Consider the following 19,775-nt stretch of genomic DNA (forward strand, 5'->3'; position numbering starts at 1 on the left):
TAGGAGGCATCATCAGGTCCACTCTTTATAGTTAGAGTGGAAGAACCATTTGCTTCCTAGTGGGGGTCTTTGGGAAAGGAACGGAGCCAGTTCCATCACGGGGTCGGTGAGGGGGAGGGTGACAGAATCATTTGTGAATCAGCCATCCTGGGGTGGGCTGACGTGCCGAAGTGAGACTGTGTGTGGACCCCAGAACTGGAGGCCTACGGAGAGGAGCACCCATAACTTCATTTAGCACTGATGCGCAAAGGTTGGCTTCCTCTGCAGATGCAGGAGTCTGCTCAGGGATCTGGACGGAGTGGCACAGTCTCAGGGTGGACCCGAACCATTAGGACTGTTAGGGCCAGGCCTCAACAGTGACACTGTGTGACAGCAAGAAGCAATGGCAGTGGCAGGTTGATCAGACTTAATGTCACCTCACTTGGTGAGAAAGTAGGATTGATCGTTTGGATTGAGTAATTCTAGAAGGGAGGGTAGAGCGTTGTGCAATGCAACGACCGATTCAGTCAAGGACTGTAGCAGTGGATATTAAAGCCATTAGGTGAAAGGTTGCAGGGGACCCCACAGGTTGCTCACAAATTGTAAAGGTAAAATGTATCTTTACCTTTCCTAGTGGAAACACGTGACATTGTGCGCCCCTTGGTGTGAGGCAAAAGCATGTAAGATACTTGTGAAGTATTCTTGCCAAATATGTTTAGGCTGAATCTGATAAAGCCTTTAGACTGAACTTCCAGTTTCTAGGAAGTAAAGGGGAGAGAAAATCATGAATAGGACAAGAGGAAACAATCACACAAATTCAGAATGTGGCACATTCTGCAGGACAATTAGCCTGGACTCCTTGAAATCAATGTCGTGAAAAATCAGTGTGTGTGCTGGGGGATTGCTCTAGACTAAAAGGCTAAAGAGATCTGTCAGCTGAATGCAGTGGTTTGGAAAATAAAAATTAGCTACAGAAGTAAATTTGGAAACATTTGGGGAAATGTGAATACGACCTGGATATTAGATGACATTTAGGATCATTGCTAATTTTCTTAGGCATGATAATGGTATTGTGGTTACCAATGAGAGGAGAATATCATTTTTCTTAGGAGATAAATTTTGTAGTATGTGTAAGTGAAGTGTTTTGAATATTGCGACTTACTTTCATGTAGTTTGGGGAAAAATATATACAATAAAGCAAACAGCAAAATAATTGGTGAAGGTAGGCAGAGGGAATAGAAGTGTTTATCATCCTATTCTTTCAATGGTTCTGTATATTTGAACATTTTTGGGGTGCCTGGATGGCTCAGTTCAAGGTTCGTGGGTTCAAGCCCCACATCAGGTTCTGTGCTGACAGCTCAGAGCCTGGAGCCTGCTTCACATTCTGTGTCTCCCTCTCTCTGCCCCTCTCCCCGCCTCAAGAATAAATAAACATAAAAAAAAAAACAGTTAAAAATTTTTCATAATTCGGAGGGCAAAAAGAGAAAGGGGGACTCAAGGGTTGGTACTAGACTTTCCGCTAACATACAGGAGGATTTAAGAAGTCACTGGAAAAACTAAGGGATGGCACAACCATTGTACTACCCGCTTATGGAACAGCAGCCCTTACTGGTTAAAAAAAAAAAAAAAAAAAAAAAAAAAAGGAGACAAAGCCTGCTCACTTAGACTCTCCAGTGTGACAGAGAGGAAATCTAGTTGTATGTCAATCTTTTAAAGTCAGGATGAGAAATCCCCGTGCTTAGATGTGGGTGACTTTCGTTCTCATCCGCAGATAGTCCTTCATGTTGGGAAGGCGGGGAGCCTGCTCCGAAGACAAATTGAGGTAATTGACAAGACTATTAGTTAACCTTCATTTGTCGGAAGAGCTTATCGTTGGAGGAGCTTTGGCTTGGAGGAGACTTGGAGGTGTACAGGCTGTTTGCATTGCCTTTATCAGAAATAGTTTGGTTTACTTAATTCAGGGTCTTACTGTCTCGACTTCAGTGCCTTTGCTCAGCAGCTGTGGAGGAGGACAGGTGAGAGCCGGCCGCTCGCATCATAGCTCATCCAGCTGTCAGCTTGATTTCTTCCGCCGGTCGATGTTTTAGAATGACTGTGTATGCTTTTTGCTTTGCCAGCCTGCATGGAGTCTCAGAGCTTTAGACCTGGAGAGACATTCGGTTCTTAATCTTAATCTAGATTCTTCCCTTAGTGACTGTGGAGGGGCTTTGGGGATTCTGTGAACCCCTTTAAATGGTCTCCGGGATCTAAGCTTTCTTCCCTAGGAAGGGTTCCTATCTTTCAACAGATTCCAATAAGTGGTCATACCTCAAGAAATTTAAGAGCCACTGATCTGGTCCAACCTCCAAAGCCCATGTAGCAGACAGAAAAACCGGGAGAACAAATTAGGGAAAAAGCAGTTATTGAAATTTTTGGAATGTCTGTATACTTTAAAGAACTGACCTGGTTTCCTGCTACTGCAGACTGAGCTAATGGGCCAGTAAAAGCGGTTGAATGAAATAGAGCCACTGGGGAGCTTTTGCTGTCAGCATAGAAACCCCAAATAGCAGAGACACGTCTGGTTGAAATCCCCAAGAAGGTAACATAATTTGGGAGCAGGCTCTGCAGTCTAGAAGCCAGGGTCATGGGGGAGACCAGTTGGATTCTTTTGCATGGATTACATCTGAGCTCTGACAAAGAAAATACTGTTGAGAAATATTAATGCCAACAAATTCTATTGCCCCACCCACTTTCCCCTCCAACCCATATAAAAACATGTGGGTTCCTTGGAAGAACTGAGACCTGAGAAAGCTCAGTTTTCTTTCTGCAACAGAGAAAGCACTCTATTTGATGAAGCATTGTGGTGCTTATCTGGTGAGCAAGATAAAGACAGAAAAGACTCTTTAAATTGGACCCTGAGAGCAATAGGGGTAGATCAAGGGGTTGGAGGGTAATTATAATCAAGCCAACTAGGTACTTTTATTTTATTATTTTTTTAAATTTTAAATTCAAGGGTAATTAGCATACAGTTTTAAATTAGTTTTAGGTATACAATAGGATGGTTCAGCAATTCTATACATGACTCAGTGTTCATCGTGATAAGCGATCCCCTTCCCCTATGTCTTCCATCTCCCAACCCACTTCCCCTCTGGCAACCACCAGTTTGTTCTCTATACCATTTAAGTAATTTTTGAAAGGCTCCAAACTTCTGGGTGCCTGGTGGAGGGTCTAGTGCATCCTGAAGCTGCCTCTGCCCCCACTGGGAGCGGTTCATGATCAGGCAGGAAGCTTTGCTCTGCCTCCAATTTCCTTTCTGCCACCTTTTCTTGCTGTTAGCTCCTCCTCAGCATCCAATGACCCAGGGGTTATGGCGGACCTCTCTGTTAGTAGCATCTTCCCACGACTGTACCGACTTTCATGCCAAGTTCTAAATTTTCCTTACGGGACATCTGTTGGACTTTGTATATGTTTCTGCTAAATTGAAACGTCACTGAGGGCATACTCAGACATACCACAATGGGGAACACTACCTTGGTAGGTCAAGTGTCTATGACCATGGTCTCCAAAATACCTTTCAGCCCAGATCCAGCATTCTGTAAAAGGCCCCATCTGTCTTCTACCTCAACCTTATTCCCACTTGCACTTTGCACTAGGCAAGGAACCATCATTCATTAGTTCAATTTGTTTTGCCATTAACTTATGTGTTTACTCAGGTATTTGATGAATGCTGATTGGCTTACAACTGGAATATACAGTGGCTCTCCCCCACCCACCGGAATATTTCTAGGATCCACATTGGAGAATCAAAATGTCAGAGTCATCTTCAATGTTCCCCTTTCCATGGGGTTGTTTCCATCATCACCCTATCATGTATGCCCTACATGATGCCCTCCTGTTGCATTTAACCCCGTCCTTGGCCCTTTTACCCCATTGGCAAGTCCTGCCCCTTTTCCACTTTGGCTTCTATCATTTCCCCTTTCAGGTCATCTTAATCTCTCACCCAGATCAAATTTTCTGGGCTCACTTCTGTCCTTTTATGACACGCTGGTATATGCTATAGCCTTAGTGAATTACTTACCAGTTTTCTGGTGCTTTATTGTATCTTCATTCCATTGTATCTTTTCTTGATCATGCTATACTTTTTGCCTAGAATTCATCCCCCCTCCCCTTTTCTGTCTTTAAAAATCCCACCCATTCTTTAAGGCTGAGATATTTGAGCTGAAATGTCTATCACCTCTTCAGAGAAGCCTTCTCAAACTTTCCTTCAACTCTGCCCTCCAGTTATTGCAAATTTTATTGCATATATAAAGAGCATGCTCTGTGCTCCAGAATGTTTGGTTCATGTAATTTATTCATGGGGCTTTGAAAACTCTGATTTGTAGAGTGGCATATCGGTTTCTGTTGGATTGGAAGCTTGCTGAGGTCAGAGACTGTCTATTCATCCATTTCCTTATTCATTTTATGTGCAGGCACACCAGACACTCTGCCAAGGTGCTCATGGTTTATCTGGAGAAACAAGTAAACCTCCCACTATCAAGTAGGGTGACAATTGCTACAACAAAGGATCCATGTAAGGCTTGACACATGGTCAATAAAGGAGAGTTTATTACGGTAAATTAGAGAAGTCTTCACAGAGGTGGAGCTGGTTGAGTTGTGACTTGAAGGATATATCGCCTTATTTTGTTAATTCTGAGTGACACATTTTTTTTCTTTTTGTTTCATTTCATTCCATTTTCATTTTTTTCCAAATCAGAACGTGTCTTTTGGTCAAAGTATACATATAATGTGGCAGTGTGTCTTATAGTTTGTGGCCTCCAAGTATTAAGATATGGTACTTAGGTATTGCGGTTGTGCTTAAAAGACACCAATTTGATTTTAAGCAAAAGTGTGTGTAAGGGAGGTGTATTAGCTCCCTATTGCTGCTGTAATAAATCACCACAAATTCAGTGGCTTTAAACAACACAAATCTATTCGCTTACAGTTCTAGCGGTCAGAAGTAAAAATGAGTCTTGAGGGGCTAACATCAAGATGTCAGCAGGTGTGGTTCCTTCTGGAGACTAGGGGAGGAATCTCTGCCTTGTCTTCTCCAGCTTTTAGAGGCCTCCTTGGCTCGTGGCCCCTTCCTTTATCTTCAGCATGTGCCACTTCCATCTCTGCTTCCATTGTCACGCTAACCCCTCCACTCTCTTACAAAGACGTCTGTGATTACACTGGGCCCAACTGGATGATCCAAGATTATCTGCCTATCTTGACGTTCCTAATTTATCGCATCTGCAAAGCCCCTTTTGCCGTGTAAGGTAACGTGCGGGGTTAGGATGTGGGCATCTTTGGGAGGTCATTACTTAGCTTACCACGTGGGGAATCTGTTTTAAGGATACTGATGTGCTTTTAGAGTCCAAAGTTGGTTATGGAATTTTTCTGCTTCCTATGTCAGCTCCTGTCTCTGTATCAATATTCCTTCTCTCTCTTTTTTGTGGCAGACTGATTTTCTCTGCAACTCAGCCATATGCAGGAACATGATTGTCAAGAATTCCTGAGTCTGTAAGTTACGGTTTCACTGTCTAGAGATTGCTATCTGCATTTTGTTCCATATTCCCAAGGAAAGAGCTCCAGTTGGCGCTCTTGAGTCGATGTCACCCTTTGCCAAAGATCTAGCCAAAATTAAGGCTGTTTGAAGGGTACAGCTCTTTCACAAGTACAGAATGACTGCCACGGAGGAAGCATCTCCAGGGGTGCTCAGCTGGGCAATACACTAAAACACAGTCTTCTGTAAAGGACAGCTAGTTGTTCACCAGGGAATTAAGAGGGTGACATTTCAAATAGAGTATGCTGGCACTTGGTCAAGCATTCCTCAAAAAGTGAGTCTCCATGAAATATTTGTGGAATTAGGTTGAGCTGTAAAACTTCTTTAGTGTCTCCTTCCATGGGGTTTTATCACCTCTTGCCTGGAATCCTGTGGTCAGGCCAACCACACCTCCTCCTCCCCTGCCGCTTCACATTTTTGCCTGGAATTCTTCAGTCGCTTTCTTCTTATCACAGAATAAAGTCCAAACTCTAGTCTGGCATTCATGTATAAGATGAATAATTTCCGCCCCCCTCCCCTCTGGGACAGAAGAAGAAGAATGTTGATTTCATAGATGTGTTGAGAAGATTAAATGAACATAAGGGATTGTGATACTTTCCCACAAACCTCCAATGTGAGTCTTCTGCCCTGATCAGGATGGCTCCTGACTGTTCCCTGAGCAGGACTTCATTGTTCTCATGGCTATGTCTTTGTTTTCCAACAGCCTTGGAAATGCCTGGTTCTCACCTCCTGTCTCCCCTAGTCCCCTCTATTCCTTTAGGCCCTGCCAGGCTACAGATGTTCATTCTTTCCTCTCTTTAAAAAATGTTTATTTTGTGAGAGAGAGAGTGAGAGACAGTGAGCAGAGGAGGGGCAGAGAGAGAATCCCAAGTGAGATCTGCACTGTCGGCACTGAGCTCAACATGGGGCTTGATGTCACGAACCGTGAGATCATGACCTGAGCCAAAATCAAAAGTTGGACACTCAATGGACTGAGCCACCCAGGCACCCCCATTCTTTCCTCTTAACCTAAAAGCATCTCTAGTTTGTGCTATGCAGTCTCAGAGTAGATTATGTAGTCCAATTTCCTACACAAATTGTGGGAAACCATCCACACATCGCTTTCCTGGTGGCCATTTTGCTGCATGTGAATACTTTCAGTGTTGATGAGCTAAATTTGGGCTGCTCATCCCCATTTCTTCAACAGCTCTAATTAAATAACTACACCATGTAATTATCTTTTTAGTCATGACAGTCTTGCCTTTTTAATAAAATTTTCAGTTCTTCCAGAAGAACAAAGTAGCTCCTCGAAAGATATTGGTTGTATTTATGCCTAAAATGACAATTTCGTGACATTAGTAGTTAAAACATTGCTACCACTTTTCTTTGCTTTTATTTCAAATTTGCTATTCCTCGCAGAAGTCAAGTTGCCATTCCAGGCCTTGTGGTTATTGTCATGACGTCTAGAACAGGTGTCTGAACAGAAAGAAGGCAAAGATGTCGGTTGATCGTCGAACCAACTTTTCTTGGGCCACTTTAAGTTACTCTTCAACAGGACTTGAATATTTGGAGGGGGGTGTTCTGCTGCAGAACTCTCTCCTTTCTGGAGCATTCTTTCAGTCTTTTCACTCTTCACATACAGATATCTGTATAACCGTATCTAAACACCTGGTTTAATTTTTACAAAAATTGGGATTAGACCCGACATATTGCTCTGCATTTCCTTTTAAGAAGGACTTGACAACATACCAGTGGCATATTTTTATGTCAATATACAAGGACTTAATTGTTAATGGCTCCATGGTATAGCATGATCTATTTTTTTCTCCTATTGCTCAATACATATGTTGTTCCCAATTGATTCCTCAATTCTGATTTCTCTACTTTAAAAGATATTAAAAAGATAACTCACCACCACACCGTTACTCACAAATTCACCCAGTGATCAGGGTTGAATTTTGTCTCCGCCACTGTTTCTTGAAATCCTAGCCCCTTGTACCACAGATTGTGACCATTTTTGGTGAATGGCCTCATTCCAGATATAACTAGTTCAGCTGAAGTTGTACTGGAGAGTAAAGTGGGTGCCATAGTCGTGTGATTACAAAAAGAGTAAATTTGGATACATGATAACACACAGGGAGAGTGTCATGTGAAGATGAGGCAAAGATTGGGGTGATGCTTCTATAAACCAAGAAATGCCAAAGATTGCCAAAAAATCACTAGAAGCTAGGAAGGAGAGGTGTTGAATAGATTCTCACAGCCCTCAGGAGAAACCAGCCTTGCCAACATTTTGATCTTTGAACCCTGGCTTCCGGAACCATGAGACAGTAAGTATTGTTTAAGCCACCTAATTTGTGGTATTTTGTTAAGGCAGCCCTACAAACTAACACACCCAGTCTTAAAAATGAATGTTTAGTGCTTGAGACAAAGAATATTGGGGCAACAGTTCATGATTTTCTAGGGTGACTGTGTTATGTCATAAGATAATGACTGTGATACAGCCCAAGGCTTCTGAGAAATGGCTAAAACTGTAAGAAAGTGGTGTCCCGAATGTTAGGCTGAGACCAGGTTAACAACCATAGACCGGGAGGGGTAGAAAAGAAAGAGTTGCTGCGAACTTTCCATGTCTAAGGATATGGTACTCTAGGGCTTTATACAACAAGCCACGTTCTGGCTTTCAATCAAATAGGGTAATGTAAACAAGTAAGTAATGACAGATTGCTTTTAAATTAAAATTAGAATTAAAATTTAGCTCAGGGAATTTAGTCTTCTTCAACCTTCATCAATTATCTTCTTCAAGGAAGCTCTATGTTGCTCTAAATCTGAGATGTTGGTAGCAAGTGATGGTTGACCTGGTTTTCCAGGAAATCTGAGGGCACATGGTTGAATCTTGTGTGTGTTACATAAATGTGCATATTTATAAACAGACAAATTCCTATGCCAACCATTCCATTTTCAAAAAATTGACTAGACAGAGCCAATGGGAAAGGTACAGATGAAGATACTAGTTGGAGGAAAGCTCCATTCTCAAAAGTGGGGTCAATTCTGGAGATGCCATGAAACTGCCCAGAAGTTCTAACCAAGATGAAGCACTGTAGCATTTGAAGGTTTATCAAATGAGTGTTCCCCTTACCTGGAGTGTCCTCCTCGTGCTTATTAAACCCTCCCTGTTCTTCAGGACACATCCCAAGGTAGCCTCTTCCACAGAGACTTCCTTGCCCTGAGTCACAGAGCGTTGTGACTTCTCTGAACCTCTAGACTTTGTTCCTTAAGCAACTGAATGGTAATTTCAAGACTGTGTATGATTACATTTCATTACAGCTAGATTCAAAGCTCCACAGGGGAAGGGATTTCACCCACTTTATTCACCTGGGCACACCAACTGGGACATAGTAGGTACTCAACGAGTATTATTTTTGAATAAAAGATTGCACGTATGTATGTTCTACAATTTCTCCTCTTTGCGGCAGAAGCTGCAACCAGAGTTACTTAATGGGGGTGGGATGGATACCCTTTCTCCCATCCCTCAGCACTCTCAGAGCTAATCCAATTATAGATCATAATATGCTTTACAATGGGTCATGAAAGCATGCCTGCCAGACCTTTAGTGTGAAGACAAGTCTGTCATGTGTCTCTCATGCAGCCAGATTGCTACCCTCAAGCCTTTCCTACTTAGAGATGCTAAGGCTGCCACTGCTTTTTTACATCCTTTAAGATAGGGTCCAACACTCCAGCGCGCATAGGAGCTTTCCATGTTACTGAGGGAAGGGGACCATATGTAAGGTGCAGAACAGAGTGCTGGGGACTGTGGTGTGTTGAGGAGTACATGCTCCTTTTATTCACTTATTTTTTAAGGTTCACTTATTTTGGAGACAGAGAGAGAGAGAGAGAGAGAGATGGGGAGGGGGAGAGAGAGGGAGAGAGAATCCCAAGCAGGCTCCATGCTATCACAGCAAAGACTGATGGAGGACTTGAACTCATGAACTGTGAGATCATGACTTGAGCCAAAACAGGATGCTTAACTGACAGACCCACCCAGGTGCTCTGAACACATGCTCCTTTTAAAGGGGCAGCCAATGCCTGGGTGGCTCAATCAGTTAAGTGTCTGACTCTTGATTTTGGCTCGGGTCATGATCTTGCAGTTTGTGAGTTCGGGCTCCACACTGACAGGGTGGAGCCTGCTTGGGATTCTCTTTCTCTCTCCCTCTGCCCCTCCCATGTGCTCTCACACGTTCTTCTTTCTCAAAACAAATAAATAAACTTAAAAAAAATGAAGGGGCAACCAAGATGCCATAAGTCAGGTGACTCTTTTCATGTGGGAATGCAGGTCTTGTTTTAGCAGATCTTCAGATTTTTCAAGGGAAGCCAGAAATATGAAATTAGATGTGAAATCTATCAATTTTTAAATGTTTCACATTTTTATTTTTTTAAACGTTTATTTTTGAGAGAGAGCGAGCAAGCACAAGTGGGGGAGGGGCAGTGCATGAGAGAAACACAGAATCCAAAGCAGGCTTCAGGCTCCCAGCTGTCAGCACAGAGCCCAACGCGGGGTTTGAACCCATAGACCACAACATCATGACCTGAGCTGAAGTTGGACACTTAACCGACTGAGCCACCCAGGTGCCCAGAACGTTTTACATTTTTTAAAAAACACCTCTTCTCTGCTGGCTAGATATGACCCACAGACTACCAGTTTGCAACTTATGCTTTACAAGTAGCTTATGGGGCCCTGGGCAATTATCTCCACGTACCCCACTGTTCTTGGCATGAAGATGGTGGAAATCAAGTGACGGCAAATAAATGCACAAGGAAGTCCAAGTCATGTTTTAAACTACTAAGTTTTTTTTTTTTTATTGCAAAACATTTGTTACAGAAATTTCAGAAAGTTTTTCCCATGGTATCTGCCAACTTCTGCTTCGAATTATGTATCTAAACAAACAAGCTCAAAGTGCATTGTGAATCCAATAATAGACCTTTAAAAAAGAACAATTCCTCTAAGGATTTATATATATTTATAATGTCGATAGATATGCAAACCGCTGTCTATCCATACACAAAGAAGGAAAAGATGTATATATATTTAACAAACCCAATTTCAAAATTGTTGTATTTATAGGAATTCATTTAAAAAGGATATTTGAAGAATTTCCCCCATTATAAACTATGGTTAGAATGTTTACAAATGAGAGCCTAAGTTCTAGATTATGAAATGATTATGAATACAGTATACTGCATGTACTGTTTTGCACAGCAGAAACAGCAATATAAACTCAAGTTAGACGCTGTAGTGACAGGAAGCAGATAAGCCTCGATACAATGCTACGGTACTCTTCTTCTGAATCTCCCTCACAAAGATCCTACGTTTGGGTCCAGAAAGATGCAGCTAAGCAAATACACACACATACGTCATTCGGGAGAACGGGAATAACCCTGAATAGGGTGAGTTCCTCTCCGCCCCTGCCTCAGTTCTCGCTGTATTTCTTGTATACACTAAGTCAGGATCAAGAATATGATCCTGGTTGGCCCTAAATCAGAGGTCCCAAACTAGTGCTGTTGGGACTGAATGCTGCTGGCAGACACATTTGTTTGGCTAGCAGAGTGTTTACAAGTCTGAATGTGAATGTTTTTGTAGCGGGACACGTGTTCTCTCATGCCCTACAAACCCCACTTCTTCCTGTTGTCTTTCAACATCCAACGGGCACATTTGCGTCCTGGCTCCAGCCCCTGCGTGTATTTGAGGTTGCAGCCCGCAGTCTAGATGCAGATGGCTGGTTCTGATGATCTGGGGAGAGCCGGGGTGAAGACAGGAGGGACTCTTTTTGGGATTCAGGCGGGCAAAGAACTGGAAGGGGCTGATTCAAACGCCAGCTGAGTCAGGGGCATGGGGGAGAGTGCGGGGAGCAGCCTCGGTTAGCGGGAAGATTAGGGCGGGACAAAGTCTGAAAGCTGGACTTTCTCCAAGTAGCCACTGTTTCAGCTTATTGTGCCAGGCTCCATGGGGTACTGAGGTACTAGGAGCAAGGGTCTGTTGGTCTGGCAAAAAAGCGTGTTGTGCTGGGCGAAGAGAAAGGAAAGTTAAGGGGGTGACGAAGGATGCATATTCAGGCGTGAAGCTGAACTTCCCTCTGTGACCCAATGCTCTCAGCAGGCTGCCTGTTCCTGAGGAAGGCCTGGGTCAAGGTTGGTTTCGATGCTCTGCAGATAGCCCGTGGACTCGTGGCCATGTGTGCCCTTTTCGCTTTCCAGCTCACAAACATTGTGCAAATAGGCAAGGGCCTGGAGGCTTATGGGGACCCGCAGACAAGGTGAATTAGGGAAGGGGAAATTCACCTCACTCTGACTGCCATGTGGATTATGTGGCCACTGAAATCCTTCCTTAGACGACATGTAGAAATCGTCATGTTTTGATTTCATTAGCAGCGATCAGTGCAAGGAACTCAGAGAAAAGGCAACGCAGGGACCTTCTCAAGTGCATTAAAAAAGAAAATAAAAGAAAAATCTTGTTTTCCTTAAATCAGAACCAACGCCTCTTTGGCTGACCCCAATCTGGGAAAGAGAATGTTTGACATGTAAAAGGAAGAGAAAGCTTAGGCCAGTGCGGGCTGAGAGAAAAGTTTTCTCTACCCGTTTGAGGAACAGTCATTTATAAGACTGTGCAAACTGGCTCCTCTCTTTTCCAGATGTGGAATGGCTTCTGATAATGACATGGTGATTTCTTTAAAGGGCAAACTCTTCAGACTCACCTAGTTCTTGATCAGACACGGAGTCACCCACCCCTCGCTCTCCCCCCAGCCCAGGCTCATACACAGGTAAGAAAAGCCACCAAGTAGGAGGGAGGGCACCAGCATCACTGGACCACTCATTCACCATGACCTGTGGATTTCTGCATTGTCACCAATGGACTTCTCACTCTCATGTCTCGTTTAACAATCTGTACCCAGTGGCCCTAAAGAATCAGAAATGGGTCTTTCCTATATCACAGACGTGCCAACACCTGGACTGCTGTTGGCTAGCCATCTCTGGGTCCCCTAGCTATACACCCTGTGGTTAATACTTTCTTTCATATTATTTGTTCAGAGCTTAAAAAAAGATTAAAAAAAACCCTTGGTTACTTTTTTGTTTTTAATTTTGAAAAATTGAACATAATCCCCAAACAGTGTAAGCAGCCCAACAGCGTGAGCAAGTTCCTAGCTGGTTTTTAAGTGCTACAGCAGGCAATAGTAAAATGTTAAGTGCCCTTAAAAAGTCAAAAGAAACGCATAAAGCAGTGCATGCATTTTGTTGCCACAAAATTAAGACTGGATTTGGGGGAGGGTTACTTCATTTCAGTTACATTGCTATTGTTAAAGAATAGTGAGTAATAATGCAATATCTAGAACATATATAACCACCTACACACTAGCATCACTTCATCTAGAAACAAACGTATCAGTGTTACTAAATGAACATATTTATAAAATACTGTACCCTGCTTCCACATGGGGTTAGCAGATGTAAACAAACAGCTAATTCAACTGGAGTTTAAAATATTATTTTAAGTTCATTTGTCATATAGTCTTTTGCATAACATGCCAGCTCGTCTTTCGCAAAACACAATTCACCTACCAAGGCTCACAGGGCTGGTTAGAGGGTGTACATCAGCTTATACACGTATTTCCTAGTGGCCTACAGGATTGTGAAAAACAGAAAGCAGCTCGGGAACAAAAGTGCTCATTTTACGAGGAGGCTAAATAACATGGAATTGGGAACATACTTAATCCCGGCAACATGTGCTTCTTTATTGAATGTTACAGATTTGTCAATGATTAGCAAAGCTGTCCTGTAACGTTCATTAATACAACCACATGCTACAACTATGCTGGGTTAAAAACATGGGTTACATATACATGTGCATGTGTTTTATAATACAGCATTGCCTGACACGTTGAATGGTATAGCCTATAGATACAGGATGATGGATGACTGGATAATATTGATTACCATTACAGAAGTTAAACAGCCCAAACATTCAGGAAGATTAGACTGTAGAGCCTCAGGAAGTAGAATAAATGTACTATCCAGTTATCTACCATAATATTATCTATAGAAACCATCTTTTAGAGTATCTTAGAAACATTCAGAAGAAACACACTTTGTGTTTTTAGAAGTACAGTTTTCCCACTGGATTATTCATATATATATATATTTCTTTTTTTTTTTTCTTTTTTTAAAGGGGAAGTTTCAAAGTGCTAAATAGATATCCTAGACCTGGAAGCTTAGACTTAAAAAGAAATCCAGCTCCGTAAAGTGCTGCATTCTGCCTGCTAACACACCTTCTGGCTTGGAGAAATATATAATGTAGCCATGACAATTGTGCCCAAGTTTTCCAGCTTCTCGTTCAAATCCATCAAGGAGGAAGTTTCTAACTATAAGCATGTGGGTCAATCAGGGAATTTCCATGGCTATTTTCATAAAACAATTGTTTTTCAAATGGAACAAGCAATTTAGAACGAATCATTACATATAGTAGTATATAAAATTGGCACCTCAAAAGCAGAAATGAAGCCAGAGCTATTAATTCTGTGAGCTCTCTATGACTTTATTTATGTTCCTCAATGATGTGCTGCCCACAAGCTACTTAATTCACAGAGACAGGTAATTAACGTCCCCTTGATCGGGGACATGATGGGATAAATGATCTGAACACAAGCTGACTGTACAAGGCCACAGAATCGATGCCACATCGGTGTACAGAGAACCCAGAAATGGGAAGAAATGGGTTGAAACAGGACACACATGTAGGCGCACAGGAAAGAAATGGCTCATGAGAATTGCACAGCTGAAGTCTAAAGATTGAAATTTGGCTTGTATATTTTGCACACTTCACAGAAGATGTAAGAACTTCATTTTCCTGCACAACAAAAGAACCAGGCAGTCACAAGGTCAGGACTGTTAAGTACTGTGCTTCCCAGGTCCTGTTCTGTTCTCTCCAGAAATCACGGTGAAGGGAAACACTTGTGCACATAATTTCTCTCCCTCACTTTCAGTCTGGTCCAGAATGGGGCCCTGGAGGTACAGTGATGTCCTGCTCTGTGGTCAAAGATTAATGGTTTCGCCTCCTTCTTGGATTCCTCTACAGACTCTCTCGGAGAGCCTTCCGGCTTTTTAAAGTGTGCTCCATACTTAAAATCATCAAACATTAGGATACAAGTATATCACGCTATCAAAATAGAATCTAAGGGACAAAAAGAACGAAATCTTGGTTCAAACTCTGGTGTTGAGACTTAGCCTTCCTGAGAATCACAGAGAAATGGTCTCAAATGTAAAGTGCCTGTTACAACTATTGATTATGAGCAACCACGATTCCTCTTCCTCGTTATCACTCAAGATGGAACCAGGGGTCCGTGGGCCCTTGCAGGTTATATTGCAACTTTGCACCTATGTACATTCTTTTCTGGAGGGCCCAAAGATTTCACCAGATTCTCACTGAGATTCATGACTCAAGGAAGTTTAAGGGCAACTGATTTATTCTCAGACCAAATACATGTTTGCTGAAAGGGAAACAGCCAATGTGGGGCTCAGTAAAAATGTAAGCCTTTCTAGAGCAATTGCATCCGAGGGAGGCTGGTTGCTTGTTTTCGATTCACCCACATACCAAAGAGTGAAAAGGAATTATTTAATTCTTTGTATGTGTCCTCATAACTATTTCCATAACCAAAAGACTGGTTCAGAGGGTTAAAAAAATTTGAAGGCTAGAGGTTCTGTCCATGTGTTTACTTGATTTCACATAATGAGAAAATCTGGAGCTCATAACAACAACTAAACAGGAGAACCACATAGTGTTGGGGGGGCCAAGAACATTAGATCATTTTCCTTAAAGATTTTATTCTTTTTAAAAATCAGTGACACAAGTAGGAATCTGAAGATTTGAGGGTCAATATTTATTTATCTCCCTTCAAATCCAGATTCTGATCTAGTAGTAGCCTGTATTAAAGAGTCCGTAATACTATCCGGCTAATAATTGCATGTCTAATTTGGGTTGTACTTGGCGTAATCACTTTGTGCAGAAGAAACCAGACTAAATAAGATGTCATCACAGCATGTGCTTCTGGACAGAAAAGCAGAGGGCGGGTCGCCAGTCATTTTGGCCAGTCTAGTTTGGTACAAGGAGGAACTAAGGTCATAGGGATTTAAAAAGTCATAATTTTAACACCTGTCAAAATCCAACACAATATAATGAACTCTTTCAGTGGAACTCTTGGATATTAAAAAATCCTGGTTATATCTCAAGGTGATAGAAAAGGTCCAAGCCTCTTAAGAAAGCTCCATATGCCTGTTTATATACTATATATAAACATGTCTGTGTAAATGCATATATATGTATATAAGCAGCATATACTATAGAAGTCTTTATGTGGTTTATTTGCTTTCCATTTTAGTCTATTGTATCATTTTTATAGCTCTGTATATAAGAAAAATATTCATGGTATGCCTGCAACTGATGGCTTTGGGTTGATACCAGATTTGCAGTCAATTCTAAGGTTATTTACGATTTGAAACTTCCTTAAAAAGTACTTTGGAACATTTCCATAAAAAAGATACCAGCCCTTGGAAAATCTCCAATTAAATTTATGCTGAGCTCAGATTAAATGGCAAAACTCTAGGTATGAAAATATCCACGTGTGATCAGGTCTTCATATACAAAATGGTCATGTGATGAGTAGTGTGAAGAATTTCCAGGTACATCTTGGAGATGTTCAGAAGACATGGCAGAGTCATGCAAATGATGACAGCCACACAGCAGCATGGCACATGACACTAATGGCGAGAATACAACAGTATACCATATGGCAATTTTAGGTGAGTTCTGCCCACTATTTTTGTTTTCCTTTGAGTTCACTATCACATATTCAGTGAGTGGCTTCCTTGACGATGGGTGAGGTACAAAATAAATTAAAAAATATAAAGTTATTTAATTACATTCATCCTGAGCTTGCTTGACTATACTCGAATGCCCACTGCATATAATAAGCCACTTGACACTTGTGTTTAGCCTCAATTCTTCTTTCATTTTGATTGCAATACAAAAAGGCATTTCTTTTCCCTTTATTTGCTTCAAAAAAGATAAACAGTTGTGGCACCAGAAGTGAATATATAAGAGACAGGCGAACTATGACTGTTACCTTGTGTTTTCTTTATAATGATCAATTACAGAAGTGTTGGCATGAGAAGGAGTTGGGACGTTAGGTAGAACTGCTTGCTGCCGGCTTATACTGAATAAAAAGGATGCTCTTCATCAGTCACCAGTGATGGAGCCAATGTGAAAAGAAAACAGAATTGAAGTTTAGAATATCTCATTTGTATGCTGGCTACTTTATTTTATCTTAGTTTGCAACTTAGCCCTGTATCCTAAAACTCTTGATCATGGTCAGAATTGGAAAGATGCCTCCTGGCATGGAGAATGCTTGAAGCCCCTTCATTCCCAGAGCTCATGGCTTTCAGAAGTGACTACTGACACACATTCATCTCAACCCTGCTCCTCCCTCTGTCCCCTCCCTGCCCATCAAGTGGGAGCATGACTTAAAGCCCCTGTGTTTGGCGCTGGGCCAGACCAAAGGCTTTCTCGATCAGTGGCCCCGAAGTCACCTTTGAGTTAACACCTCCCGAGGCATTGCTTGTTTTGCTCAGCTAAGAATAAAGCAGGGATGTGTCAAGGAAGGGGAACAGGTAGAGTTCGGGGAGGATTTTAGGGCTGGATTCTTGAGCCTCCTGCAATGCGTATTAGGAAGGTTTAGTTGTGCTTGCTTTCAAAGCTGTGGAAGGCGGACGTTCTGGACAGTCTCCTCATGGACAGGCTGTCCCCTCGTCCCTCTGGCTTGGAGGACTTACTCCTCTGGAAGGGATTGCGCAGGCTTGCTGTGTTCCGCTGCCTGTCGAGTTTGTCACTGATGGAGAAGCTCTTCCTGGTGTGTGCATATGGCGCGCTTGGCTCCTCTGCCGAGTAGCTGTTGGCGCGCTCTATCTTGGGAACTGTGATGTTATTGGACACGGTTCTGTCTGAGTTATCACCCTCCTGGGAAGGTATCGCGATGGTGGCTCTCCGGCCTCTGGCCTCGTTCTCCTCACTGTCAGAGCTGGGGTGGCTCAGTTCTGCTTCTCGCTCAGGATGGCAGCAAGATGAATCCTCTACTTTGCCTCCAAGACCTCCGGGGAAGGTGGCCCTGTCAGCAATCGCTTGAGGGGCATTGACACATCTTGTGTCAATACAGTCTGTAATACTTGTGTATTCCGCTGTTTTCATGGGTACCCCGAAGTTGGCATAATAGCTCCTCGAAGGAGAAAACATAAAGCTATGAGATTTCACCATGGGGGCCTCTTCTAGAAGAAAGGGTGTGGTGGCTATGTAGCGGCTACTTTTGGAACGCTCGATGCTCTGGTACATTGGAGGGTCAGTGTCCCAGGGGTTTTGGCATTCTGGGAGGTGGGTATAGTCTGAAGAAAAAGATCTAGTGTCCATGGAGGTGATGTCCTCAAAATCAATGCTCCGGCTCGGAGGTCTGTCTGTGGGTGCAAGGGTTGCATAGGCACTGGTTGAAGGAGCCGTGGAAGGTGCCGTAGCCGAAAAGCTTGGCTCGCCTAGCCCGAGGATGTTCATGGAATTGTCCAGAGGGTCTATATCACAGTGGAGTTCATCCATGGCAGAGACATAGATGTCTATACACGAGGACGGTCTTCTGGAGTCTGGAACAATGGCCAAGGTGTTTGCAGGGGCTGCAGGAGCTTTGGGTTCTTTTGCTACAGAGTGGGAACTAGTAGCCCGGTGGAGGCTCAGGGACCTTTCTTTAAAAAGACTTTCCAACTTTTCTATACCACCTTTGTCTTTCATATTGACTGAATAGAAAGAATGGCTTCGCATACGGGGCATTAGGGTTGGAGAAGTTGGGGACATGGTCTCCTCACCTGCAGGGTCGATACTCTCTTGGAGCTTGAAGGTATTTCCTTCCTGGCTGTTGAAGCTGCTTTGGCGCACGATGTAGGCGGCATCCGTACAGTCCGACGAGGTCCGGGAGCGGATTTTGTTGGACTCAGCCCGCTCCAGACCTGTCAGGCGCTCTAGGGCCGTGGCCATGCGCCCAATAAGGTCCTCGAGCTGCGCCAGCCGGATGTCCACGGTCTGGAGTGAGGCCTTCATGCAGTGCTCTCTCTCGTTGACTTCCTCCAGCCGCATGGACATGTTCTCCACCCTGGGCAAGAAACAGAATGAGGGTCACTCAAGGCCGGGTTCCTCTCTAGAGAATCTAAATCTTTTTGAGCTGGAAGAGGCTTTAGAGATGATCTAAGCTAGTGGTATTTATCTAGCAAACCCCTTTTCCCTCAGTAAAATTTAACGCACGATCCCAATAAACACCAAAGCTGAGCAGTTCTTATTGGAGTGGAGTGGGGCCAAAGCGCCTCATGACTTAATTGTGACTTGGGGCAGGGTTTAATAACCTAAGCAAGGCTTAGGGCGTTGGCTTAGTCAGCACCGAAATGAGAATGGTGCGTCTTGATGACTTTGCTCAGAACCGTGCAATACGGTTTGAGAATGCAGCTATTCTCACTGCAGAGCATGCCTAAGGCTTATAGCATGGACTGGGATTATTTTTATTTTGCATTACAAACGATTTTTAACATCTATTTATTTTTGAGAGAGAGAGAGAGAAAGAGAGCACGAGCGGGGGAAGGGCAGAGAGAGGGAGGGAGACCCAATCTGAAGCAGGCTCCAGGCTCTGAGCTGTCAGCACAGAGCCTGACATGGGGCTCGAACCCACAAACTGAGATCATGACCTGAGCCAAAGTTGGACGCTTAACTGACTGAACCACCCAGGCACCCCTTATTTTGCATTTATATGATAATCTCTTCTTGCTGCTGCTGTTCACAATAATCTTTTCAAAATTTAGGGCCTCCATAGGAATTGATATGGTCCTGTCACTGAGGCACCTGGCGTTGATCTAACCCAATCCTTTCTTTAATAAAGGGAAAGCAAACATCAAGAAATTTAACCAAGATTATGTAATTTGTAGTAAACCTGGAGCATCTATCCGTAAGTCAATTACCCAACTCCTCTCTCTCTCTCTCTCCATGTCTCTCTGGAGAGCTGATCATAGATACCTTATATTACAGTTATTTCTAGATGTCTTGACCTTCCCCACTGGAAATTCCTAAGGGCATGATCTGTCTCATATTCCTTTTTCCATTCCTGGGCTGCCAGGTGTCAATAAAGGTTCACTGAGT

The 19,775-nt window shown here is 42.9% G+C and overlaps 1 protein-coding gene and 1 long non-coding RNA gene across 12 annotated transcripts in view; one reads left to right on the forward strand and one right to left on the reverse strand.

The window, feature by feature from the left end:
- LOC109275409 (uncharacterized) overlaps window positions 1-19,775 on the forward strand; it is a 58,311-nt gene that overhangs the window by 28,832 nt on the left and 9,704 nt on the right. The window lies entirely within an intron of this gene.
- TRPM3 (transient receptor potential cation channel subfamily M member 3) overlaps window positions 10,341-19,775 on the reverse strand; it is an 804,289-nt gene continuing 794,854 nt past the window's right edge. For 9 of the 11 annotated variants that reach the window (XM_053907798.1, XM_019463616.2, XM_019463620.2 and 6 more), the window contains one exon: window positions 10,341-18,744. In XM_053907798.1, the coding sequence (XP_053763773.1) occupies window positions 17,292-18,744 (1,453 nt within the window). In that variant the 3' untranslated portion in view covers window positions 10,341-17,291. The remainder of the gene's footprint in view (window positions 18,745-19,775) is intronic. The other 2 variants (XM_053907801.1, XM_053907802.1) reach the window with 1 other exon arrangement.

This window comes from Panthera pardus, unplaced genomic scaffold, assembly GCF_024362965.1.
Source record: "Panthera pardus isolate Hobbes unplaced genomic scaffold, ASM2436296v1 HiC_scaffold_20, whole genome shotgun sequence".
NCBI lineage: Eukaryota > Metazoa > Chordata > Mammalia > Carnivora > Felidae > Panthera > Panthera pardus.